The sequence below is a fragment of the Rhipicephalus microplus genome, chromosome 2 (assembly GCF_043290135.1).
Source record: "Rhipicephalus microplus isolate Deutch F79 chromosome 2, USDA_Rmic, whole genome shotgun sequence".
NCBI classification, from domain to species: Eukaryota; Metazoa; Arthropoda; class Arachnida; order Ixodida; family Ixodidae; genus Rhipicephalus; species Rhipicephalus microplus.
In genome coordinates this window covers 52,254,674-52,282,418 of record NC_134701.1, presented here as the reverse complement: position 1 = coordinate 52,282,418, position 27,745 = coordinate 52,254,674, and the positions used below count along the sequence as shown (strand labels likewise).

General features: G+C 46.2%; 1 protein-coding gene across 1 annotated transcript in view; it reads right to left on the bottom strand.

Moving 5' to 3' along the window:
- Window positions 1–15,243, bottom strand: part of Liprin-beta (liprin-beta 1) — a 216,149-nt gene extending 200,906 nt beyond the window's left edge. The window contains exons 1-2 of the mRNA XM_037422165.2: window positions 15,121–15,243; window positions 13,941–14,012 (exon numbers count right to left, since the gene is read on the bottom strand). Coding sequence (XP_037278062.1) covers window positions 13,941–14,012; window positions 15,121–15,127 — 79 coding nt within the window. The 5' untranslated portion in view covers window positions 15,128–15,243. The remainder of the gene's footprint in view (window positions 1–13,940; window positions 14,013–15,120) is intronic.
- Between the last annotated feature and the right edge of the window lie 12,502 nt (window positions 15,244–27,745).

Below are 27,745 nucleotides of genomic sequence, written 5' to 3'. Positions count from 1 at the left end.
AAGTTAATGTGGCAAAATTGATGCATTTTTCATAGTGCAACCTTTATGTGCACTGGCTGCTGCACTCGAAAACTATTTTTCACTGTTCCCTGTGTTCAATTTACAATTATCACCCAACTACGTTTTGCTCTGTGAAATTTGAAGTATTTTTCATTCATTTGCAAAATATTTTAATCTTTTGCACCTTTTGTGCGTTAGCTGGCTTATTATATGCATTTTTTGCTTTTCGCCTCTTACACTTTTGCTCGTTTTTGTTTGTCTTGCTTTTATCCATTTTGCTTTTGCTGGTTTTTTTATTATTGAATCTTTTATAGCTTTTGTGCGTGGACTGGCTTATTACGCGTATGTTTTGCTTTTTGCCCCTCCCCTCTACAATTCTGTAAAGCCCTGAAGGTAAGATAAAATAATAATAATAATATTATTAATAACAGAAGGAGGAACAGAGATGTATGTCAGTACAGGAGAAAGTTGGGCCACTTGGTTTTGCATAGGTGACATTTCGAAGGACCAGCACTCAGCACATGAACCATAAGAACAGCGACTACAATGTGCCACGCTCTGGGTGATTGGAATCGAGGCCTGGGTTGTAGGCGCGAGCGGCATTTGAAACTCAAACTAGAAACTGGGCGAGATCTGTGGTCACTTAGTGGCTTTTTGATGTAGGGTCATGGTCTTTCTGCTGCTTAGATTGAACGATCACCGGAAAAAGCAGTCACTTTTATCAGCTAGGTGACCACATGTGGCTGCGTTTTACAGGTGGTAGTAGTGGAGGCAGGTTTTCACTAAGTCTGAATGCACTTCAGATTGTTTTCACATTCTGCTGTGGCTGTCGGATGCCCTCTATGTGTGCCCTTTACAAAGGGCATACTTCAGAACACAAGTGTGACCGGCTTCTGGGTTTGAGAGGTTGCAGAGGTCGCACGCTGAACGTGGTGGATTGAGGCAGACGTCTCGTCTGTGTCCAGGGGTTTGGTAGATGAGGCAGAACTGACTTGTCAGCTGGTGGTAGTAGCAGGATATCTTCCCTCCACAGAAGTACACCAACCGAGTCAGTTCAGGGCCTTTGAAGCGGAGCAGCACTATCTGTGATTGTCCAAGCATGCCAGCTCACAAGGCACAAGCTTCATGAGTGTGGGCCTGAAGATTTGCTAGAAACTTTTATTTGCCAGAGCCCAAGTCGATGCTGCGCGCAACACCATTAGATAAGTATTTGGGTGTCAGCAAGTATACCTTCACAGGGTGTGGCCGTTCCTGGAAAGTGAGGCTCATAATTCGCACAAGAGTGGCCGTCGTAGCTTCAAGAGGTTCGCCCGCGACACAACTGCTCGATTTCTCCTTTTGGTGCAGAGTGTCAGATGCTCTCTTCGCCCATGAAAGTGTTAGTCTCCTTTCAACCCGTCGCGCCGCCGCATCGGCTGTGGTGCTAGCTATCGCCGACACAGGTGATTCTCCTAAAGATCCTTTCAGCTACAGTGAGCCATCTGTGCCAGTAGTTTCAAGTGTTTCTTATCAGTGCTTTGTCATGCTCTCATGAATAGGCTGCATCACTTTAGCTGGATAAGTGGCCTATTAATGAGTGGCACATATTAGCGCAACGAAAACAATCAACACAGGAAAGAACACAATCCCAGCCGTGGTGGTTCAATCCCGTGTAATATACGATGTCCCTGCATGTTAAAGAACACTAGATGGTTAAATATATCCTAGCCCTAAACTTCTGCATGGCTCATATTCATATAGCGGTTTTGACACGTAAAACCCCAGATATTATTATTACGTATTAAAATGGTTCCGCTTAAGATGGAACAGTGGTTAGGGTGCTCGGCTGCTGACCCCAAGGGCACGAGTTTGATCCCGGCTGTGGCCGTCACCTTTTGGTAGAGGCAAAACGGTAGAGACCCATGTACTGTGCAATGCCAGCACACGTTAAAGAACACCAGTAAGTTGGAATTTTCGAAGCCCTCCCCGAAGGCATTGCTCATAATCTTAATGTGGATTTGAGACATAAACCCTACATATTATTATGTTATTAAAAACGGAGAGTTGTATTGTATCTATGTTGTTCATTCGCTGTGATTTGCTTCTTTTTATGAGCTAATCGAAGCCCAGTGAAATCCAAATTTACCAATGAATACTGTCGATAGTGGTCTACATATGTATATTCCGAGGCATTTTGGTGACATGGGCACACTGGCCAAAAAATCATAGAAGCAGGCCCAACGATAACATAAGTAGCAAAAAGCTACATTTTTCTCAGTTTCCCTCTAAAAAAAAATAGTGCCCCCCCCCCCCCCCACAGTGGACAGTGGTCTAGTGACCTGCAGGTCACGGAATTAAATACTGGCTTGGCGGCTGCATTTTCGTTGGAGGCAAAAATGCTGTAGGCTTGCGTGCTCAGATTTGGATGCACATTAAAGAACCCCAGGTGGTCCAAATTTCCAGAGCCTGCTAATATGGCATCTCTCATAATCATATGATGATTTTGGTATGTTAGACCCCAACATATAAATCAATCACTGGAGTCACTATTTCTAAGAAAAGAAAATAAAAACTTCTCATCTGCATATATATGCACCGTTAGACCATAGTTGTGCATAAAGTGAAGCAGGTCTAATATAGCGCTGTAATATGTCAAAGCCAGCTATGCACTACTATCTAGCCCAACAATTAATTTTTCTTGAAGGTCGATGGTCCTCCATACTTGTGTTCCATCAGATGCAGGCGGCAAGTTTGGCTGTCTGATAGAAGCAATTAAAGAAGCACAAGGTCCTTGTCTTGATTTCGCTTGTATGACAACTCATCATTGCATTATTAATGTTATTGGGAATGAGCAAAACGTAGTGCTCTAAACTCAGGGTCGACTAAACATCCGACGTTAGTGTGTATTTTAGTTACAAAGGTATACAGTGTATCTATTCATGCGTTGCGACATATTTATCTTTGCAACTTATATTTGGCCATAATGTGAACAGGAAAATGATCGTATTTATTTGCGCCTAGTGGCGTACGTACTTACTTTCGCGATGTCTATGTAGGTATAATGTGAATCGGACAGTTATCAGTAATTATTCTTATTCTCAAAAATAGTAACATAAGGTAAAAAATACCAACAAGATCGATTCATGAATACTGTCCCAAATTGTTCATAAGGTGCAAAAAAAGCTTAAAAGCACTAAGAAAAACTCGAAGTAAGCATGAGGTTGGCTTATGAATATGGGCCTTAGAGCATATAAGCCGGCATAAGAAGCTTTTTAACTAAAAAAAGGTAATTATTAAGTGATTTGAGGGTAATATATTCATTTATTGGGGCCCTGGAACACTTTTTAAGTAGCCATGGAATTGATTCACTAAAGGAGCTCATTGCATCACGAATTCACTGCCGCAAAAATTTTTAGAATTTGTATGGCACGAGCAGAGTAGCAAAGATTTGTCGCACACTGCAATTGTATTTTCTCATCTCTCATCTCAATAAATGTCCTGGGGAGGAATAGGACAGAGACAGAAAATGCAACATGCACGACCTGTGACCTTGAGCACGTTTTCTTTTTTTTTCTTCGAATTTGCAGCTTTTCAGTGCGATGGTTCACGCGTGTGTGGACAAGTTGCGGCCTCCAACAGCTTCAGTAATGACCGAGCGCACCATGCTAAAAATTAGCCAATGGCTGATACAATGGCTCTAACAATCGATTTTTAAGCTTGTAGCATCATTTGATGAGAGAAGAGCAAGCGAGCTTCAGCTGACATTAAAAATTTATTGTGAATCGCCGGCCGTGTGCTACTCTATAATATTTTACTCGCGTGTTTTCGGTAGCCTCGATTACCCATCGGCAGCATTTTCTGACCATGCTCCGAAAAGTGTTGCAAGGCCTTTTTAACTTTGAAGCAAGGCTTTGCGGTCATGAAATTTTCCCCTGGATACATGTTTTCATGGTTTATCACACGTAAAATGCAGCGAAACCACTTTTACAATAGGATACATGTTGTGCGGACTAATATACATTTACGAATACTTTGAAATTTTCTATATTTAAATTCGAATCGAAGTGAATTCAAATACTTTACTATTCATTTGAATATTTGAAGCATTTGAATATTTGCACAAACCTAGAAAGAACATATAAGTAAACTCAGAGCTTTTATTTAAGCCACCACAAGGCGAAGCTGAAGATTCGACAGCCCCAGAATCCTACATACCAACCTCCTAACAAGGACACGCCACAAGAACCAGTAATATCATCCGCCCTCTTCAACATCGCGATGACTGGCCTTTCAAGAAAACTGCACGGGGTAGGCCTCCATCACGCCTTCTATGCACACATGACACTATGGACTGTAAAAGGATCACTCACTGAAAAAAAAGAACACCTGCAAACTGCACTTCACACCAACCAAAAAATATATCAGCCACAGGGGTCTACAGTGCTCCCCAGAAAAATCCAAAATCTTATGTGTATGGCGAAGCGGAAGTAATCGTGCGGTCCCCACCGACCCATAACTTGAGATGTGGTACCTCAATGAAAACCTCATACCAGAAAAACCATTGATCAGGATCCTGGGTATGTGGCTGAGAAGTAACCAAAGAGCCAATCACACACACACGCTCCTCCAAACCAGTGCCAAGGCTATATTTTCACTTCACTTCACTTCACTTCACTTTATTACCTTAAAGACCCCGGTGAGGGGGTATTACATAAGGGGTGGGTTAACAAATTGAGGTTACAGAGTGATCTTTTGACAAACAATATGTATTTATGTTTTGCGCAAACGTTGATGAACACGTGATGGCTGCAATGTCACGGGGAAGGCCATTCCAGTCCACTGCTGTGCGAAGAAAGAATGAGGCAGCAAAAGTAGTAGTGCGAGCGCGTGCGATTGAATAAGGATGGGTTGTGCGGTGAGATATGCGCATTGATGGGATGATGCAAGGTGCTTGATTGAGGGACCTGTGAAAGAACTTGTGAAACAAACAGAGGCTGGCGATGCGGCGATGCACAGAAAGATTAGCAATATCAATGTCACATTTTAGGGATGATATGCTTATGTCGTATGAATATGAAGAGTGAATGAACCTAATGGCACAATTTTGTACAGATTCTATTTCGTTTATTAGGTATATCTGGTGCGGGCTCCAGATGGGCGCTGCATCTTCTAGTTTAGGTCTGATGAGCGATTTGTAAGCCAGAAGTTTTATGTCTAGTGGTGCGTGACGCAAATGACGCTTTAGGAAACCGGGGGATCTGTTCGCGGATGATATGATGTTGTTGATGTGTGTGTTCCAGGAAAGGTCAGATGTTAAGGTGACGCCTAGGTATTTATATGTCTGAACTTGTTCGATAGCGGAATTAGAGATTAGGTATGAGAATGATACAGGATTACGCTGGCGTTGAAATAAGACGAGTTTGCATTTAGTGGGGTTAAGCTTCATTAACCAAAGATCACACCACTGTTGCACGAGATCCAGATCCTGTTGGAGTGTAGTTTGATAAGAAATGTTAGTAACTGTGCGATAGATGACACAGTCGTCGGCAAATAAACGGATATGGGAAGATACATGAAATGGAAGATCATTAATATATTGCCGCATGAATTCGCGTGGTTTTCGTGTGGAAGAGGACGAAGAGGTTGGGATTGAGCCGCTTTTTAATGCCGCATGAATTCGCGTGGTTTTCGTGTGGAAGAGGACGAAGAGGTTGGGTTGGAGCAGTTTTTCTTTTTGGCATTGCCGGATCCGCTCGCCTGAAAAGCTGCGTCATGTCCTCCACGTACATGGTGACGGTCTCATTAGGCATCTGGATGCGTGAATGCAATGCACGTTCAGCACGATCGCGGCGGTCGGGGCTCCGGTAGGTCTCCAAGAGGCGATGCTGGAACTCGCGCCAGGATGTCAAGACATCACTTCTGTTCATGAACCACGTTCGGGCGCCGTCTTTCAAACACGCGTAGACGTTGCGGAGTTTGGCGGCTTCGTCCCAGTAGTTGATCGCTGCGACGTGTTCGAACTCGCTCAGCCAGTCGTCCACATCCTCAAACAGCTCTCCGTGAAAGGGACTAGGCATCAGCGGGTTCTGGACAGTGCAATAAATTGGTGCCGACGACGTAGGAGTTTCCATGACGCCTTGAGGCGAAGTCATAGTCGCTCTATGGATAAGCTGTGCCGGTGTCTCTGGTGGTAGGCCTCGTTGGCGGCGGCTTGTTCTGTGAACTGGCGTGTCCACGGGCACAGGGCTTGTGTTCCGGCTCCTGGATGGGCTCTTGTGCATGGGGTGCGTCGTCAGTTGTCGTACCCAGCACCTCCACCAATCTTGTCACCAATCTTGTCTCACTCAAGGAAACCTTCCGCAGAACTGCTCGTCAAGCTAGGACAAAAAGAAAAACTGCTCCAATATATTAGGAACAAGAGGGGTGCGAGTACAGATCCTTGGGGGACGCTGGATGTTACTGGGAGGGAGCTAGAATGGGTATTTTAAATGGAGACGAACTGAGAGCGGTTAGTAAGAAATTGTGTGATCCATGCAAGAATGTTGGGGTGCGGGTTCAGCTGGGAAAGCTTTAACAGTAGGCGTTTGTGCGCTACCTTATCGAAGGCTTTTGCGAAGTCGAGAAAGATTGCATCGCTCTGAAAGTGACGGTCGAGAGAAGAGTGTATATCATGAATAAATATAGCAAGTTGGGTTTCACAGGATAATGATTTCCGAAATTTGTGCTGGGAAGAATGAAAAAAATTGTTGGTGTCAAGAAAGTTCATGAGGTGTGAATATATGACATGTTCCATGATTTTGCAGGGGACGCTTGTTAGAGAGATGGGTCGATAATTTAGGGGGGACTGTCTGTCACCTGATTTGTGGACTGGAATGACCTTTCCCTCCTTCCAGTCATCTGGTAAAATTCCTGTTTCGAGTGACAATGAGAACATCATCGAAAAGTACACTGCAATAATTTTCTTAGTATTTTTTAACAATTTAGAGTTAATATTGTCTACGCCAGCTGAAGATGAAAGTTTTAATTTGTCAATGAGTGATGAAATGCCACTAACGGATAACACAACAGGGGCCATCACTGGTAATGTCGTAGTAGGTGGCGTAGGAATTGGTACGTTGGCTTCTTTAGTGAACACTGATGAGAACGCGGTGTTAAAGATATTGGCACAAACAGTGTCGCTTACGTCTTCATTTTTATCGTTTGTAAGCGTGATGTCTCGTGTTAGTTGGGGGTTTATGATTTCTCAGAATTTTCTAGGGTTAGATTTCAGAATTTTAGATAAATCATTGTGATAGAATGTCTGTTTCACTTTTCTCATTTCAGCATAATAAGCATCTTCCGCAGCATAGTACTTGCCCCATGCGCACGCATTATCATTAAACTTCGCAACTCGGAAGAGGCGCTTTTTTTTATTTTCAAGTGTTTTCAAACTTTTGGAAAACCATGGTTTATTTTTCTTGGCAGTAAAGCTCACTGTGGGGATGAATTTATTAGTCAAGTCAGTTATCTTGTCCTTAAGCATTAGCCAGCTGTCATTGAGAGAACAGGAACCGAGATTGAGTTCGAGGTATGGTAGAAAATCTCGTAATTCACGATTAATTAATTCATAATTACCCTTATCATACAAGAGAATCGTTTTGCGGAAAATGGGGCGTATTTTTGGGGTGAAGTTAAATATGGTATGAATGAGTTTGTGATCGCTGATTTCACGTAAGTATGCAATAGATTTTAAGCTTTCAGGGCTATTTGTTAGTACCAGGTCAAAAATGTTTGAGGATTCACTAGTGACGCGCGTTGGTTCGGTTACCTGTTGAATGAGGTTAAAGTTGAGGCAAACATCGACGAATTCTCTTGCTTCAGTATTTCCCGAGGTTGGTGAAACCTGATTGAGCCAATTAATGGAGGGAAAGTTAAAATCCCCGTAAAGCAGAATACGTGCGTTAGGGTGTTTATTAGTTAGCTGGGATAAGATTTCGTTAAGTTTGCGGGGGAAGTCTGGGTCTGTTCGAGGGGGCCTATAGCATACGCCAAGTATTATTGCTTCGGGAGGGGCACGGCATATTACCCATAATGATTCTAGTTGTGAAGATGTGTTGATTAGAGAGCATGATAGTTCTTTTTTAGTGGCGATGAGTAAGCCTCCGCCACGTGCATTTTTATGATCGTGACGAAAGACGTTAAAGTTTGACAAGTCAGCCAGTACCTCTGTATCTAAAATGTCGTCACTGAGCCATGTTTCTGTTAGTATCAGTACACTACTGCCGGATGATTGTACTAGATTAGACAGGGGCACGCGCTTGGAAAGAAGGCCACGTATGTTAGTATAAAGTACAAAAAATGACAGGTTTGCTCTTGCGTTTGTACGGGGCTGATGGCGTGCTAGCTGACGGCGACATGATCCCTACGATACGGCTCTGACAATTCCTGCTGCATTGTCAAAGATATATCGCTGCGCTCCGATGTGCAGGATTTTGAAGCCTACTGAAAATGGTACAGACTTGCTTCTAGCAAAAATTCCAAGCTGTTTTCGTGCAGTTCGAACTGGACGCGTGAAATCTTCGCCAATGCTGAAATTAGGGCCTTTTAGTTTTGGGCCACTCGAAAGGATAGATTCTTTAGTTTTGAAGGATGAAAGCTTAACAATAATGGGTCATTTCCGGTTAGTGTTGTAACGCCCTAAACGATATGCACGCTCTATATCTTTAGTCTCGATTGTAAGACCAAAGCTTTCGAGGCAGTGGTTAATGATTATTTGTTCCGACTGAGCGTATGTTTCCTTCGGGTTGGTGTCGGGAAACCCGTAAAATATTAAGTTGTTGCGTCGGGAACGGTTTTCGAGGTCGTCAAGGCGCTCTTCAATGTCACACATACGATGAGTTAGTTGACCGGTCTTAGAATTAAGGGCGTCGACTTCTGTTCGGAGAGCTAGAAGGCTTTGGTAATGCTTTTCTAAGTCTGCGAGACGGGTGCTTAGATTAGTGATAGAGTTGTTTGTACTTGTTAGCTGGGTTTTGAGGCTCTGCATCTCGGCTATCTAAATGGCCTGGCCGGCAAACAACTTTCTCAGTTCTTCGAGGACGATTTTGTCAGGACCGGGGTTTGTCTCTACATCCCCCGACAGCAGTAGCAAGGTGCGTATGACATCAATACATTCAGAAACAAGTAAAAGGCAGCACTGTGGGCTTGGCAGCTGCACCAAAAATAATCACTCGATTTTTTAGTAAGTGCTTGATACGAGCTACTAACCTGCATGATCAGGATGAACGGATTAGCGGTCTGTGAATTGGCACAGCCGCGAAGCCCACAGTGGTGGACGGTGGTTGCTGCTTTATAGTCTGCGCATAAGATGTTGTCGACGGCAATAGGGCAGCTAGATTCCTTTCGATGATCCACAGCGGGATTGGGGGCGCTGCTGAAGGTCCTGCAGCACGGGTGACAGGCAGGAGGAAAACGCAAGGTTCACTTCCGTTGCCAGCAGGCCCGAAGTTTCCCGGAGTGGCAGACGAGGCTGTCAGAAAGGCAGACATGAGCAGGTCGGTGATGATGCGGGCAAAAACCTGCATGATCAGGATGAATGGATTAGCGGTCTGTGAATTGGCACAGCCGCGAAGCCCACAGTGCGCGGTGGATGGTGGTTGCTGCTTTATAGTCTACGCATAGGATGTTGTCGACGGCGATAGGGCAGCTAGATTCCTTTCGATGATCCACAGCGGGACTGGGGGCACTGCTGAAGGTCCTGCAGCACGGGTGACAGGCAGGAGGAAAACGCAAGGTTCACTTCCGTTGCCAGCAGGCCCGAAGTTTCCCGGAGTGGCAGACGAGGCTGTCAGAAAGGCAGACATGAGCAGGTCGGTGATGATGCGGGCAAAAACCTGCATGATCAGGATGAACGGATTAGCGGTCTGTGAATTGGCACAGCCGCGAAGCCCATATCGAGCATGATATCTCGGGTAACATCCAAGAACCGAGGCATGAAGGAGACAGACGCCCTCTAACTCGTTCAAGTCTAGTGGTAAGCAGAACAGCATACAGCTTACTCTATTATAATCTACTGCGCAGAGAAATCTCTGCGTAGGTACTGACTGCGCAGAGAAATTGTCTAAGTCAAACGAAAGCAGGGAGAGAGATACTTTCTAGGGTGGGCTTTCCGCCATACCCCCAGAACCTGGACGAGGTTCTAGTAGAAATCCAGGGTCCAGTTTGCAGCAAGATTTCGATCTCACCGCTGCTCAAGAACATGGACGTAAAAACAAACAGAAAGCGCAGAGGGGAGAGAGTGCGATGACTCCGAAAAACATTGAAAAACAAATCAAATGTTTTGTATGTGGACGCTTCGAGGTACCATTTTAAACGGTCAGCTGCATCAGTACTTAGCAACGACAACTGCATGGTGACATGTGCATCTCTGTAGACGTCCTCGATCGCCAAGGCGGAATGCTTTGCAATTGCCCTTGCAATCAAAGCGCAGAAACAGAGAGATGAACCGCAGACAACTATCAATTCCAACTCGCAGGAAGCGTGCTGTTTCTTTTTAAGAGGCCGCCTTCCGATAAAAATAAGCGAATTCTTAGGTGGGAAATTGACGAACAAATACAGGCTGATCTGGTGTCCAAAAGATGCAGGCCTGGAGGGGAACGAAACTGCCGACACTTGTGCTCGACGGCTCACGAACTCAGCAGAGCTTCGACAGCACATTCAATCCTCTGAAACACTCCAGGAGGAAGCTATCGAGGAGGATAATGACCCATCCATAATGGCCCCTCGCGAAATTCTTGCTCTGACCCAGAGGTGCAGCTTGCACTTCTGCGTCACGTCAGGCAGACGGCGGCAGCCAGTGGAGCCCTGGACTTGGGGCCCCACCCATCAAGCTCATGACCCTTGTCCCAAACCCTTGCAAATAAAGTTTTTCCTTCCTTCTTTCCATTCAAGACAGCTCTCCCTCTGCCGATGAGTACATAAACTGAAAACTTTATGGCATTGAAGCTTTAAAACACCCTAAGTGAACTTGCTCAAGGCATTCGCGCCTCCCAACACAGCCGAGGCAACGTTACTCTGGTGCATCGGTCCACCCAAGCAAGATAATGGAAGCTGAAGAGCTGGCCATTGCACTTGCCATCCATAAAGGCCTGCATGCAAACAAATTGCTGACAATACTCACCGATTCCCAGCAGGCCTGCAGCGACTTCCTGCAGGGCAGAATTAACGCGCCTGCTGCACATGTCCTTGCTCAAATACCAAGAGAGGACGCCTACATACAGACCGTTCCATGGATACCAGTATTCTCCGACACCACGAGTAACTTGCACACGGAACGGGCAGCTCGAGGCTTTATACACAAGCGAGCGCCTCTCATATTCACTGCAGTAAACCTGAAGCTAGTTGGTGTTCAGTATGCCGCAATACTGAGTTACAACAGAGGGCAGCGCGTATGGTATCTCCCACCTCACAAAATGCTTACGGCGGAGGAGACCACTGCCTGGCATAAACTCCAAATGGGAATCTACACAAGCCTACACACACTACACTGCATGCGCCCTACATCTCACAGAGAGGAATGCTCATGATGTGGTGCCACACCAATTCTGTACCACATTACGTGGGAGTGCACTCTACACGACCTAGAACACCACAACATAAACACCGCGAGTGAGCAGCGGGAGGCACTGCTGTCCAGCTTAGCACTCGGCGACCAGATCAGGGTCGTACAGAGAGCAGAGCGGATGCCAAGAGCCACTGTCCCCTAGGACTAGGGACCCATACCATCAGAAAAGCCCCTTCGGGGCAACACACAGGAGATTTCTTTGCCTGTACATAAATATGTTTGTCATCATGCCAAGCTGTGCACAATGCATATACTGGTACCAGTCACAAATGAAGACAACTCGCCAAGCAAAAGCAGCAAGGTATACAAGCAAGGCAGTCTGTAAACACAAAACTTTACCTCTAGGACAACAGAGGCACATTGTAACCAGTTACATAGTTTATTCAAGCATGTAAGTGTTGATCAGTGTGCTTTGTTTTCATCGCAACATTATAGCAAATTTCAAGAGAGGACTACGTGTGCACGGTATGCCACTCGGCGGTGGCACCCCTGACAGCAATCCCTCTTCAAGTAATGCATCAGCTTAAGTGGGTGCCTACAGACATTTCTAACGTGGGTGCCGCCATACCGCATAGCGGGCAGCGCCTTCAATGGTCCGGCAAACCTCTGGCCTGTGCGAAGCTTTGCATTTGCTGGTAAGGTATTTGGGTAGTTGCAGTTGGCTTTTTACGTTCTGGCACGCTGAAGAGTGTATCAAGTAATACAGACTAGGTAGAAAAATGAGTCCATGAGACACCCTGAAAGGTTTTGTTTCTTTCGGGGTGAAATATGACAGTATTTGACAGCACGAACGTGTCCCAATGTTTGATATCGCATGCTTACGACACTCTTTTTGTTAAAAATAAATGTGCAAATATTTCGATTTGTGGTAGCAGAACAAGCAAGAGCTTGCATCTTTTCGGGATACAATTTAATTTTTTTTCCTAGACTAACATTTAAGTTCATGTTTTCATACGCGGTATATGCTATCGCTGCAACTACCGCCCATAGATGTCGTGCGTGAGCATGCTGTTTTGGTTTCGTGGGGATGATGGCATGTGTCTGTTGCTTACAAGCGGATGTCTATTTTGTTGCCTGACTTTTAAGTGAACGCTTATTACATGCTCATATATAGTCCACAGTTATATGACGGCGAGATTTAAACACTATACGTAACAAAGTGGGTTCTCTTTTGCTTTTAGAAGAGAAATAACTATGTTGTACACTATTGTGCAATTTGTCGGTCTTGGTTCTTGACCACGCAAAAGATTGTCTTCCTGAGGTAGTTATCCTACACATGAAGTACCATAACAATTTTTTCACTGTTCGCCTTTCATATTGCCCATCATAAACAATACATCCCATCGTGTTATGGAAGTTGTACACTCATGACAAGGATTTTGTCACATTATTTTCACGTAGTGTTCACTGAACGCTCAGGTTTTACAAGGCCAGTGCTAAGCACAAGTAAATGTGTCATGCCAGTTAACCCGCTACAAAAAATAGGATTTCTTGTCCCCATTGATATAGCTACACCGACAACCGTGATGACCGCAGTGAGTCAAGCTACGAGACTAATTGTTTTCACTACTTTCGGTTACAGCGTGAACACGATGCAGACGGAAAACAGAAGGGACACAGACAAGCACTGTTTTCCCTTTTGTTTTTCCTCTTCATCGCTTTCACGCTGTAACCAAAAATGCATCCGCACCAACTGGCTGAACTTTCAATACTATTGTTTAGACCGAACACATCAAACAAAAGTATAGTAATAAAACAAAGCAAAAACAATACAGGTGGCCATATAACTTGTAATGTAGCACAAGCGATGTACCTTGAAGAGTACAAAATTGCAAGGCCTCCGCATTTCATGATGTACGTGGCATAATTATTCGGACAGCAGTTTCCTTTTCTTTTTCTTTTCTGTACCCGTTTGAACAGTCAAAAACGGCACAGTGATTCCCGTTGGCATCGCAATAAAAGAGTAAAATCCAAAGTTACACCTAAAAGATGCTATAATTGTTTTGACAATGCCACTCATTTAAGCACCAACGCGCCCATTTTGTGCAGATGGCACAAGCCAGAACGGAGGAAAGCGCTGGTTGCCAGTTTATGGTCCTTCTGCCCCGGTCTATAAATGTTTCCAATGTAGCATCAGCAAGCAGCCATACTTCCTTCCTAATGAGCTGTTCTGGAACAAGGAGGGCCAACCATTTACTTAAGATACTGATTTCGATGCAGTGTTATGACGTGGTCAGCAAGTGCAATATGTATAGATTTACAGATATCATTCCTAGGTAAATAGGGGCAGTGTAGGGCTCCCCCTGGGCGGAGGAGTGTGTCCTAACCCTAAGAAAGAGTTATGTGCTTGAGTACTCACTTGAGATGATGCCGTCCATTTGCTCTAGCGCTGCCGCCAACACCTGGCTGGCGTCGCACTCTCGGTCCATGCCTGCATGCGACCACACACAGCGTCAACAGACTGGGACGACAGCTCTCGTAGACAGGGCGTACGACTCGCCCGACGACGACGGTGTACACCGTGCGATCGAGGGTCAACACGAGTCAAGAGCAATTGCTGTTGCCGAATACTTCGCACGTACGTACTGTCCGAATTGGTTTAGGCCGTCGCAATGGTCAAAGCTGAGACTCTTGACGAGAACCCGATATATCACATTCGTAGCGATGTGCCCGCGTTCATGAAACAAATTAGCAGAATCATTTGCCTTTCGCACGTCACCTCGTCCAGAGCGCATCCTTCAAACGTAACTGCTGTTCGTACACTAAAATCGGGCTCTGTTCCCATGCGGGCCTTGCAATGTCTGAACGCCGCGCCCTCAAATACGCGTGTCCAGCGAAGCGTGTGGCCGGAAGCTAGAAATATTCGCCCACAGCACTTCCTACGAAGGAGCATCGCCTCTGCACGATTCTCGCGGATGAGGAGAAAAGAAATAGAAATGTGCTATATGACATTCATAAAGTTATTCGCTAACCACGAAATTTTTTCTTGTATTTTTTGTCATTTCTGAGTAAACACGGCTTCAGCATGTTTTGTGCGCTAGAATTTCATCCTTGAATCGCTATTCATAACCTGTAACTAGGCTATTATTAAATGTTATTACGTTTTTCCGAACATCCCTACTGACGGCCCGTTCCACGTGTAGCGTGTCAGCAACAGTTCACAAGGAAAACAACTGCGCGGCTAGGGCCTTTTTTTTTTTTTCAGAACGAGGTGACAATCACATGAACGAATTCAACTCGAAAAAGCTGTGCGATATCCGTCCACGCGCCGTAAGGATGCAGCGTTCACGCCGACATATCATTTAAGTCTGAGCCACAACGGTCAGCGTTACGCAAAGGCACGCTTAATGAGCGAGAGGCTACAGCACGCCAATTCACGCCGGAACTGCAAGCACGAAAGGAATTCCGATAAGCGAAACAAGTAACGGTGCTACAAAACATCGCATCAGCCGCGAAACAACGAAATCGCACGCTCAATCCACCTTATTTTGCCAATATATCACACAAAAGTGCGATTCGGGTTACATAAACGAGCTTACTTGTCATTGTTTCGAAGTTTCTGGAACCAGTAAAGTGCGATAACTACAATAAACAAAAGCCAACGTCAAGAACTCGCTGATGAGTCGTCTGCCACAAAATCAGCCATTTGTAACGCGCCCTGCTATTTTTTACGTAGCTTGCGTCCTCGCACGTGAAGCTAGCGAACTAAACTGTAATCGTCGAAACCAAAACTGCCATTAACACCGACACACAAAGTTGGTTGCACATGGCCTCAGAGATAAAAAATTGGCATGCCATTGCTAAAGTGAAAAAACCGTAGGCATTACAGCTTGTGTACCCACAGCCTCCTAGATTTATCTTGCCTGCCGGATGATAGTGAAACGCCCGTCCCCTATGGGAACGCTACCTAAGTAGGAGTAAGGGTCTTTGTACTCGGCCTTTAAGATCAGCAATTTTGACGTTTGTTAACTTTGGAGGCTATGCCTTGTGTTGGGAGGTTGCCTGTTGAATGAGAGCAAAACGCCTGTCATTAATGGCGGCGTCACTTACGTAGGGTTAATTAAAATTACGTTCACGTCTTTTTAAAACTGTATTACGTTATTTTTGTTGCATACACGCTCCAAAAACGTAAAAACTTATTTGAGGACGGCCCTATTTAAGTAGCGCTATCATCATAGTGCCGACGACGGCCACTTCCCAAGTGACCACCGATAATCCGGCATGCAAGGGAAATCTAGGAGGCTGTGGTTTACCACAGCAAGAACACCGCATTAAGCATAGAGATTTTGAGAAACTCGCATTGAGGTCATCTCATATCTTTTTTGGCCCAAAGTTGAAGTGCCACATTTAATGCCCGATACCAGTGATAAGAAAGAAAACTAGCAGAACTATTTTATCTTAATTTTTAAAAACTTAATTGCAGATTGAAAACATGCATACAGAATCAAAATTAGCAAATGAGTAAACCTGATAGCAAAAAGTGCGTTTCTTCTTTATTATTTTGTTATTTTACCAATCTACGAATACACAAACAAAAGAAATTAGGATTGTAGAAAATTTGCATAAGGTTTTATTACTATTATTGTATGCGACTATGCAAATCTGGATACAGGGACGGTTTGTAGAGCGATAACTGCAGACATAATAGACCCGAGCTCTGAGTGGTCCTTGTGGTGATGTGTTAGTCTCGGTTTTGGTTCAGTTGTCAGGTGCTGTCGGACGGAGCAGTCATATGCAACAACTGCACGGCCTTGGAGATGGCAGGCGCACGGCCTGTTTTTCTGTGGCCGTCCCAATCGCCGCGCTCTTTAGCAAAACCATCGAGTACAGCCTCGTGCATTCGGCCACCATGAGAGGTCACCAGCACCCGGCCACCGCGCAGGTGCTGCGCGAACACGCAGACAATGTTCGCAATGGCAACGAGGGCTTCTTAGCTCCATGCGTGGTTGCAATGTGCTGTTTAAAAATACAGTTGTATAATTGTACAGTCACAAAGATGATCACACGCGCATGGTTGTTGAAGCAGAGAGAATGACTCAAGAACCTGACAACTGCGTGAGCTCTTCGTCGGTTACACTCCTAGATAAGGAGCTTCAATTTCTGGCAAATGGCGCATGCATGTTATTCATCTGATTTTCTGCCTCGTGCTTCGCGTATATGAAGTCTGAAGTTTCTTCGAACGCTACTTTCCTTTCTTTCTTCAGTTTTTTTCCTGGTTGTCATATATATGCAATGAGAGATGAATAAACCTTCAGTTGCTATTGTGCGTTTGTCCTTGTCCTTTTCCCGTCCGTGTTTTCTACCGCGTAGTACACTTAGATCATGTATGACCAACTGTACACTTTGATTTGCTCAGTATGTAGCTGAAGCTTGGCTAGAACCTTTGCTGATGCCGACTTTAAAAGACGGCATTGGCTGTGTCGTGGTTTTCTACTGCCTCGGCCTCACTGCAACATGACAAGGAAAGCTGTCTCCATCTCCTTTTGTGGAGGGAGCTGGCAGCTTTGCGGTGGTCGAAGTTTGGTGACATGAGGCGCGGGCACTTTTCTCGGTGGTGGTTATAGTGGGCGGCTCTGACTGCATCGGCATGGTCGCCGACCCATCGCGTGACGCTGGCCTTTGTACCGCCATATTTTGAACAACGGGACAGGAAATGGTAGATCTGGTGATGAAACGTCTAACGTAAAACGTGGCCCGCGGCGCATTTTGCAGCGGGTTAGGGGGTGTTTGGGAATCTTTCAAGACGTCCGCGTCAAGGCGGGGTCGGGTTTCTGCGCTGACTTGTTACGTGGCTTGTGCTGTTGTCGCGTTCTTTCTTTGGGGCTCCCCGACGTTTTCAAAAGAGCGATTCTCTCAACCGTACTGCGTGCGGGTGGAACATCATCGTCACAAGCCGTCTCAAGACCAGGAGACTTGTGCTGCACGGGCAGATCATCAAAGAAGACGATCGGAGATGCGTCAAATTCCTTGCTGTCTTCAGGATGGACGTTTGTGAGCAAGTTTGTAACTTTTTCACTTTCATCTGTTGAAGAACCTGACCGCCTCAACCTGGTCAGGATGAATCTTAGCATGATCAGTGGACGTGTGCGTTTCTTTAAGTGCAACAAATCCCAACAAGACATAGGCCGAAGCATCCAAGTGTTCAAGCTGTGGTGAGCTTGAAGGCAGCTTTTCCGATAGGCGTAGATGACAAACCCTGTATGCCGTTTGGCATGATGTAGCCCCGGTTTTCGAGGCACAGCTTCAGTGCGGTGTTGGTACTACACAGTTGCGCAGCCATATGCCAGTGAGCTGTAGTGTGAAGTGTCAGCCTCAAGGTGGTAGCCCCACTTAAGCTGCGTGCCAGGTAGCGGTCAGGTTGGAGGGGGGGTGGAAGGGAGATTGGAGGAAGTCCGGCTAAAAGCGGCAACGAGCTTGAAGCTCCACTCCACCCACCGCTGCTGCTCCATGCCTTCGTACCTGTGCCCCGCCGTGGCACGATCTCGAAGGCGGTTGATGGCCATCCACAATTTCTGCTGGTCCGGCCACGCCTCGCGACATCCAACAGCGTTGATGGTCACCACCCAGTCTTTGGCGTGGTCGTAAAAGCCGCTGAACTCCGGTATTGCGCCGGCCGTTTGCGATTATGAACCCGCAAGTGAAAAGGCACTTAATGCCAACGCGAAGCCGCTCAGCTGGTTCTCGAGCTGCATGAGGACACCATGGAGCTATCTGCATTGCTCGCGTGTGCTCGCCTCCAGGTCGTGCGAGGCGGCTACGTTCAGCATAGCGTCGGCGACGCTCAATGCCAGAAGAATGTCGGGAAGACTGCGGTTCTCGTCGTTATCGCGGCGTTGACCGTGACGCGGAGTCACGTGATCATACGCCGCAGAACCACGGCGCTGTCCGGTGATTCGAAAGTGGAGCCCGTAGTGATGGCTGAGGAGTACGAGGTGGTCACTATATTCAATGTGGCGGGATTACCAGAGGAAGCATGAAAAACACTCCTTGAAAAGCAGCTCAGGTGCCAGCGAAGTCCTCATTGAGAGGGTATCACCAAGGTAAGATTGAACGCCGTTCCCGAGCAACAGGAGGCCATACGCTGGCGTGGCGGCGCCACGATCCGCCCGTGAGCCACCTAGGAGGTCTGAACGCCGTCCACGGAGGGTGTTTGAAGCGCCGAGAGGTCAACAGGTGACAAGGAGGCAGGCACGCCACGCTTAGTCAAGGTGAGGCCGTGCGCATTGTTGGCGCGAAGTAATGCGTCACCGGACAAGTTCCCCGAAACCACAGTGGAGGCATGGACTTCGTCCTCTGCAGCGGGGGGGGGGGGGGGTCGATACTTGCCGTGGCGGTTGCCTGGTGGGGTACATCATCAAGGAAGTGGCACGGCGTTCCTCAGGAAGTCATGTCAGAGCTGGCTTCACCAAATTTAGGCTTTCGAGGACTGCGCCATTGTTGTGAGGAAATACAAACAAGAGACAGCACCGTTGCTGCAGCCGTCTGTTCTAATCTGCACCTATTCTGCCCTCCCTATCGGAAAAATTGCCATGGTGGATACTGGAAAACATGGTGGGAGTAGTGGAAATAATAGTGGGCATGGTGGAAATAATAGTGGGCATGGTGGAAATTATGATGGCTATGGTGGGACGTAGTGGAAAATATGGTGGTTATGCTGAGACATACTGGGTGGTATGGTGTACAGATGATGGGTAAAGTGGAAATGATGGTGGAAAGCAGAGGCTAGATAGTGGGCAATAATGGGACACTCTGCCCACCATTGCGATAATGCTGGGATGCCCTAAGCATATGGTGGGCGGTGCTTATTATGGTGGGCTACATGGTGTACCAAGTTGAGAAACTCTTCCCACCATTGCGATAATGCTGGGAAGCACTAAGCAGATGATGGGTGCTGCTTGTTATGGTGGGCCACATGGTGTACCAAGCTGAGAAGCTCTGCCCACCATCGCGATAATGGTGGGAAGCAGTAAGCAGATGATGGGTGGGCTTATACTGGCGTGCAATTTATATAGTGTACAAAGCTGGGATCTGTACACTACATGTTCCACCACCATGATTTCCACCGAAGGTTAGGCCTACTGACCGAGCCCGTACAATTGTGTTATCCGTGCTTCAGGGTTTCAGAATACATGATTACGACGAATAAGTATGACAATACAGCGCAGCCATATGGCATCAATTAACCTAAATGAAGCATTTTTCAGTGTGCATGGTGTCCGCTCAAGAAGCAACAAACATCGATGCGACGCGATTAAAGCACTCCCAAAGAACGTAATTAAGTGTCTTCTCACCAACAGCCGCCAGTCACACTCGCCGGCACTTCTCTAGCTTTTGTACGAGAACTCAGACGTGGCAATTCGTGTGCTTGATGAACCAATATGACAGCGTAATGTTTCCGGCACACTGCATTCGTTTTGGCCTAGCCGTTATGTAGTTGTTGCTTTAGCGAAAGAGCTACAGCATTGCGCTGGCGCGACCGTCCTCTACATTGCGCGAAAAGCATACCAATACTCAATCAAATAAATTAGGCGGGCGAATCTATGGAATGAGCCTAGAAGCGTCATAAAGCGTGAACAGATGTCGCCCTTTAGAACGAGCGCGAAACGAATATTAAACTTGACAGACCCCGCCGGTAAACTGTCGCTGCTTCCCAGTCCACTTGGTTTTTTTTCTTGAAGTTGTAAATTGCAAAAAATAGCACTAGTGTCATTAACATAGTGGCCATCGTTACAGGCCGCAGCTGCTTGTGTTTAATAAATGTGCAATATTTAGTAGCAGGTGTAGATCTTGTCTATGTAGTGTACACGACAAACATAACCAAGTTGAACCTTAAGTTTGTATGGCAACTAAGTATTTAACACGCAATCAACGTCATGTTGGTGTGGCGCAGTTCATTCTTTCGTCGGCTCTCACGCGCGTCGGACGCAGGAATCATGTGCTCCGTAGGAGCGGCGTTTGCGGCACATACTAGCCGCGGTAACAGGATGACCGAAGACCAAGACGCAGGATATGAGATTATTTTGCCACCACTGCCCAAGGGACGCGTCGCGCAAAACACCGTGTTTTTACACGGTGATGTGCGCGGCAGACCGTATCGAGTCGAAGATTTCCGAGACGCGCTCGGACCTACAGGACTGCTGCCGGAGGTGTTGGCACTGGGGGCCTACCAGATAAATCATGTCTGGGCAGTCACCATGAACAACGCGGACGCTACGAAACGCTTGCTGGACGTGAAGGAGCTGAAAGTCAAGGGCCGACGCTGCATCATCGTAGACCCCCAGGATCAGCAGGTGCGGCTGCGTCTTCATTGGCTGCTGTACGGCGTCAACGATGAAGACGTGCGAACGGCGTTGGCGGCTTTTGGGAAGGTCGTACAAGTCACAAGGGAGCAATGGCGTGTTCAAGGTGTCAGCGACAAGGGTTCAACCACACGGACTGTGCTTCTTAAGCTCAAGAGTGGCGTGAAGGTTGAAGATCTTCCGCATCAAATCAGGGTGGCTGGTGAACTGGCACTTGTGGTTGCACCTGGTCGGCCAATGCAGTGTCTGCGCTGCCAAGGTACCGGCCATGTTAGAAGAGAGTGTAAGGTACCCCGATGCTCGCGTTGTCGGCGGTTCGGCCACAGCGAAGATGCGTGCATGCGCACGTACGCATCGGCTATCGGACCAGCCGAAGGTGAAGACACAGCAGAGTTGGTGATGGACGTGACCGAGGCTGAAGACGCGGCGAAAGGCGCGGGCGACGCGGTGAACCCAGAAGCTTCAACAGGTACAGTTACACCGACTGGTGGTGATGAACCAGCAGCCAAAGCGGACATAGCATCTGGGGAGGTGGTTACTCAAGAGCCAGCCGGCCAAACCGAAGAAGGCTTCACAAGCACCCCATCGAAGGAGCCTGAGCCGGGTGAATTAACCGAACTTCCAGTGTCGTGCGAGAGTATCAGTGGTGGGGCGCCAAGCAAAAGACCCCGCGAGCAGTCTGCAGGACGGCGTGAGGCGTCCAGCGAAAAGCAAGAAGAGGGGCCACCTGCGAAGGCGGCAACTTCGTTCAGACGCAGCAGCACAAGGCTGCGTCCCAACCCGATATCGGACAATCACTGGCCACCTTTGTCCTCCAGTGGCATCTTCGGAGCCTCCAGTGACCTGGAGGCTCCGAAGATGTCTAGCTCTATGCTAGACGCCGAAGGTAAGCACCATGCCCCGGGCTAACTTCTTAACTATGTAGACATGGCTGTTGTACCGAAACTTAGAGTGGCAACGTTAAATGTTCGAGGTCTTGCCGCCAAGCGGAAACAGAGCCAGGTCTACAGGCTGCTCGTGGATCATGATTTGGATATACTAGCTGTACAAGAAACAAAAGTAGACGGTGAGGAGGAGGCCCGGGGCATGGTGCTGAGGTTCACGACGCGTTACTACGCAATTGTAACTCAAGCAATAGGCACTTCTGCAGGCTGTGTTTTGTTCATTAAGAAGGTACCGGGTCTGGTAGTGCAAGGTACCTTTTCTTGCCCGTCTGGTAGATTGGTTTACTGTGATTTAGTATTCAATGAATGTCAGTGGCGTATAGTGTGTATTTATGCACCAACCATTTGCGAGGAGCGATCAATGTTTTTTTCAAGCCTAAAGCAGCACTTCACTTTGGAAAGGAAATATGTATTACTGGGTGATTTTAACTGCGTCCTCAATGGGCGAGATCGAGCAAACGGACGCGCCATTTACGATAAAAGTAGTAGGACGCTAGCGGACGTAGTTACTGAATTCGAGTTAGAAGACGTGGGCAGCTGTATGGAGGGAACGCGGGTTGTGCGTTTCACACATTTTCAGGGGAATAGCCATGCGCGTCTTGATCGCATTTACGTGTCGCTTGAATTAATAGCCCACTGTAAGACATATGCTGTCTACCCAATACACTTCAGTGATCATTGTTTAGTTAAATGTGATATGGGAGAGAAAACAAAAGATGGAACTTTCTCATGGGAGCTGTGGAAGATGAATTCCACTTTGATCACTGACGAGTATTTCTTAGATCAGGTAATGAACTGTATCAATGAAATAAAAATGGATGATGAAGTTAAACTTGCAGAACAATGGGAAGAGTTCAAGCAGCGAATAAAAATAAAAGCTATTGATCGTTCTTGCGCATTGAGTTACGAAAGGAAAAAGAAAGAAAAAGAACCCCGAAAGACTTTGGAAAGACTAATAGACTTGGAGTGCAAACAACCGGGAGAGTATAAAATTGACATACGCAATATTAAGCAGAAACTTGCTCTGTTTGACGAGGAACGCTACCGCGGTGCACTCGTCCGTGCTAGGGCTGAGGCATTAGCGGCTGGAGAGACGCCGACCAAAAGAGCGTTAGGCGTGGAGAAAACGAACGCTCGACGGAATCATATCGAAAAAATAGAGAAGGACGGTCACGAAGTAACCGATACGGACAGCATTTTATCCGTATTTTCAAGTCATTTTGAAACCCTTTTTGCGTGTAGACAGGTAAACCTAGAAAGATTTAAAGACGAATATTTAGGACGCATGCCGCAAGTGAATGAGGAAGTGAAAAACGCTTTGGAATTATCTATATCTGCATCTGAAGTTGAACGGGCGATTGATAAGTTAAATCCCGGGAAATCTCCAGGACCAGATGGTCTTTGTGCCAAGTGGTACAAATGTTTTAAAAGTGTATTGTCTTCAATACTTGCGGGCGTATTTAATGAGGCATATCAGGAAAATAAATTACCACCATCCTTTGGTGAATCGCGTATCGTTCTGATTCCGAAAACGGACGAGGTTGAAAAGCTCAGGCACGCCACAGCGTACAGGCCAATCGCACTGACAAATGTAGACTACAAAATATTAATGAAAATTTTGGCAGCTAGACTTCAGTCAGTTATAAAAGATATCGTTGGTCCACACCAAACGTGTGGAATCAAAGGGCGGTCAATAGCTACAAATGTTCATAAAATGCGATCCGTGCTCGAATGTGTTGACACCAGTCAAGCTCGTGTGGCCATACTTCAGCTGGATCTGAAGAAAGCGTTTGATTGCGTTGCCCACGCTCTTTTGTTTGCAGTATTGGAGCACATTAATGTTGGTAAGGTAATTATTGACGGAGTAGCCATGGCATACCGGAATGGTAGTACGAGACTAATTATTAACAAGACATTGGGCCCCCCCATTAGAATTGAGCGCTCAGTGCGTCAAGGTTGCCCTGTTAGTCCACTTTTGTTTTGCATCTATATTGAAACTTTATGTAGGTCGATATTGCAGAATGACATCATTAATGGGTTTAGAGTACAATCTTCAGAGGTCAAGCTACTCGCATACGCTGATGATGTTGCTATTTGTAGCACTTCCTATGTAGGTATTGAAGAATCAATCAGAGTTTCTAAATCTTTCGCCGAAGTTACAGGAAGCCACATAAACTGGGGTAAATGCCTCGGCTTCTGGCATGGATATTGGCCTTCAACACCAGAATTTTTTGCAGCAATTAAATGGACAAGAACGCCAGTTAAATATCTCGGAGTACCGCTTGAGTCATACAAAAGTACTGATCAATATTGGACACAGCAAACGAAAGAAATTAAAGAGAAAGCGAATAGGTGGAATGCAACATATCTGTCCATGTTTGCTAGGGCTACTGCATGCAACTGGTTTTTTGTGTCAAAGCTGTGGTATGTGATGCAAGTGCTGTACTGTTCCCGGGTCAATGTGCAAAAATTACATCGGGTGTTTGCAGTATTTGTGTGGGGTTCTAACTGGGAAAGGTGTAGTCGCACGAATTTGTTTAGACGGGTGAAGTGTGGAGGCCTTGGGCTAGGACATCTGTTTATCAAGCAGTTAGTAAATAGGTTTTTCTTTTTTCGCGAGACAAGAGATCCTTTCCTACTAACAGTGTGTCAAACAAGACTAAGCAGACTGTTGCCCGAGTTTGTTGTGAGCACTCATGTTACCACAGGGGCTGTGCAAGGATACATGAAGGAAGTTGTGGCCAGCGTGCGGTTTTTGTGTGTTCGGTTTTCAACTGACTACCTGTGGTCTGTTGGAAAGAAAAAACTGTACAAAGATTTATGTGACACGATGCTCCCCATCCCATTGTACAGAGCGCTATATACAGCACGCAAGGGCCAGAATGTACTTAAACGAGTTAAAAAAATGCCAGCAGCTCCAAGTGCGAAAACGTTCTTTTTCAAATTACACACTGGAACACTTCCTGTAAGAACCTTCCTAGAGGAGCGTGGTTTTTATATGCCTTGGGGATCTCACTGTCTGATCTGTAAGAAACCGGAAACTATTGACCATGTTTTTCTGCACTGTTGGGAAGGAGTTTATTTTTGGGACGTATTACAAAGGACAATCAAAATGGGATCAGGTATTTGGATATAGAGAATGAGGATGGATTACCTTTCGATTTTATTATGATGACTGCCTTGCACAGTATATGGCGCTCTAGAATGGCTGCATTTCATTGTGACCCAGACAGAAGACCAGCAAGAGAGTATTTTAAAGAAAGCAACTCAAGATTACTCGAGGTAGTAAGAACAGATGAATGTGTACCTTTATGGGTAGAAAGGGTAGAAGCCCTACTGATCATGAAGGAATTCTAGAACGTGATGTGTTATAGTAATGCTTGACGGGCTTAGTTATTTTCCAGTTTTTTGTATTGCTCGATGTGAATTGTAATATATTAAGCGTAGCAACCCGCATGTGAAATTTACCGGAAATAAAGAAAAAAAATGGTGTGGCGCTGTGGTTAGCGTCTTCGAATGGGAATCCGCAGGTTGCACGTTCGATCCTCCGTGGCGCCTTGTTTTTTTTTTTACGGGACAGGTGTTTTTATACAGTTTTTATAGAATTCTTTTTTATTTTTTGTGGCAGCTCGTCACGGTGATTCTGACGTCATTTCGCGCTCAAGTGTTGCCGGCACTGCAGCACCCACCATACCCACCATGCGCCATGGTGGGCGTTTCCCACCATTCACCCACTACATTAATCCACTATAATGGTGGGTGGTGGTTTCCACCATGCCCACCATTCGTTTTTTTCCGATAGGGCTCTCGTGCTGCCATCAATATTATATATATATATATATATATATATATATATATATATATATATATATATATATTTAATCCTAACAGTTTCGGCTGGTGGACCAGCCTTCTTCGGAGGATGTAAGTGAAATGATACAAGTTCCCGTAGCAGAGGGTCACCCTCACAGTTTAAAGACCCTCCAAAAAAAATGTAGAAGAGAGTCCCGCTTCGACGACAGTGCAATCGAAGGAGGTGGTTGAAGTGGCCCGCTTCTCTGTTGAACCGTGCGACGAAGGGCCGGTTGAGGCACGCGCGCCTGCGGTCTGGGGCCCTCGGTAGCACAAATGTGGTGAAGATCTTCTTAATCTCCGGCCGCTGCTCCACGATTCGGCTCACCATGTCCTTGTATTTTTGAAACACCACAGTGGCTGAGGAGGAGGCTATGTCATTTGTACCCACGTGTAACACCAGAGTGGTCACTGTGCGTGGAATAAAGTCCAGCAGTGAGAGTGCTTCCTGCATAATCAGTCCAGATTGAGTCACGAAGACGGGCGTGTTTGTTCGACGGGGGTCAAAATGGTTGTAGAGATACTTTGCTTGAGAGTCACCGATGATGGCTGTCGTTGAGGGATGGTGGGGGAACTTCCATGTTAACTGTTTCCTTGCAGCACTTGCAGTAGCCATGAGTATAAAATATATGAAATAGATGATCAGAGTTTCTTCCGGCTACCGTAATAAAAGTTATAAACCTCGAGAATAGTGCAGTATAGGAAACAAAACAATAAATTATTTATTTAATCCTAACAGTTTCGGCGGGTGGACCAGCCTTCTTCGGAGGATGTAAGTGAAATGACACAAGTTCCCGTAGCAGAGGGTCACCCTCACAGTTTAAAGACCCTCCAAAAAAAAAAAAAAGAGAGAGAAAAAGACAAGCGGGCGAACGAGGTAGTAACAGACAACAAGAATCAGAAGAAGGAGAGGAACTAGAAAGGAGCGACGGAGAGCCGCTGGAAACGAGCGGGTAATCCTGGCATTGTTACTGGGTATAGGTAAGGCGCGGAGGCGACCAAGAAAAACGGAAAAATGTGGAACATGTTGCCGCTTACTCGCATCCCACACATGGATCGAGTTTAAGTTCACGTGGTTCGGCGGCTGGCCCGTGGCATCGGGCCACACACACACACACACACACACACACACACACACACACACACACACACACACACACACACACACACACACACACACACACACACACACACACACACACACACACACACACACACACACACACACACACACACACACACACACACACACACACACACACACACACACACACACACACACACACACACACACACACACACACACACACACACACACACACACACACACACACACACACACACACACACACACACACACACACACACACACACACACACACACACACACACACACACACACACACACACACACACACACACACACACACACACACACACACACACACACACACACACACACACACACACACACACACACACACACACAAGAAGCATACGACCCGCTCCAGCTTTCGGAATATAATGGCCACGTTGGAAAGCTAATGTGCCCTCTCCCCCTCCCTCCACCTGCCCTCTCTTGCAGAAAAATGTACAACCAGTCATACTGAAAATAAATAAATGGGTATTCTTGTAAAGGATGAAAATATATCAAAATAAATAATACTAAAAAAGCACTCAGAAATGAAAATAAAGTCTAATAATACTAACACATTCCGTTTGGTTCACGTAGCATCGAATTCCTTTAGTTTAGCTATATTGACCAACTTGCGTGTGTGACTTCACGTATGTATAAATAAATTGAGTAATCCAATTTCTGTGTTTCATGAAACGTAGCGGAGACACGTCAGTCGCCCAGGGCTCTCGTTGATTCCGTGGGTAAGTGATCTGAATTTCTTTATAAAGTATGACTCCCGCTGTTCGCGCTCCCGTGTGTTCTGGAAGCCGGATTGTAGGAGTATGACACTTACGCGTTCGAAAGAGTGACCAGGAAGATTGATATGTTTGGAGAACGGCAAATTGGGGAGGCCCTTTACGTGTGCCCTGTGGTTGTTGAAACGCAAACGGAA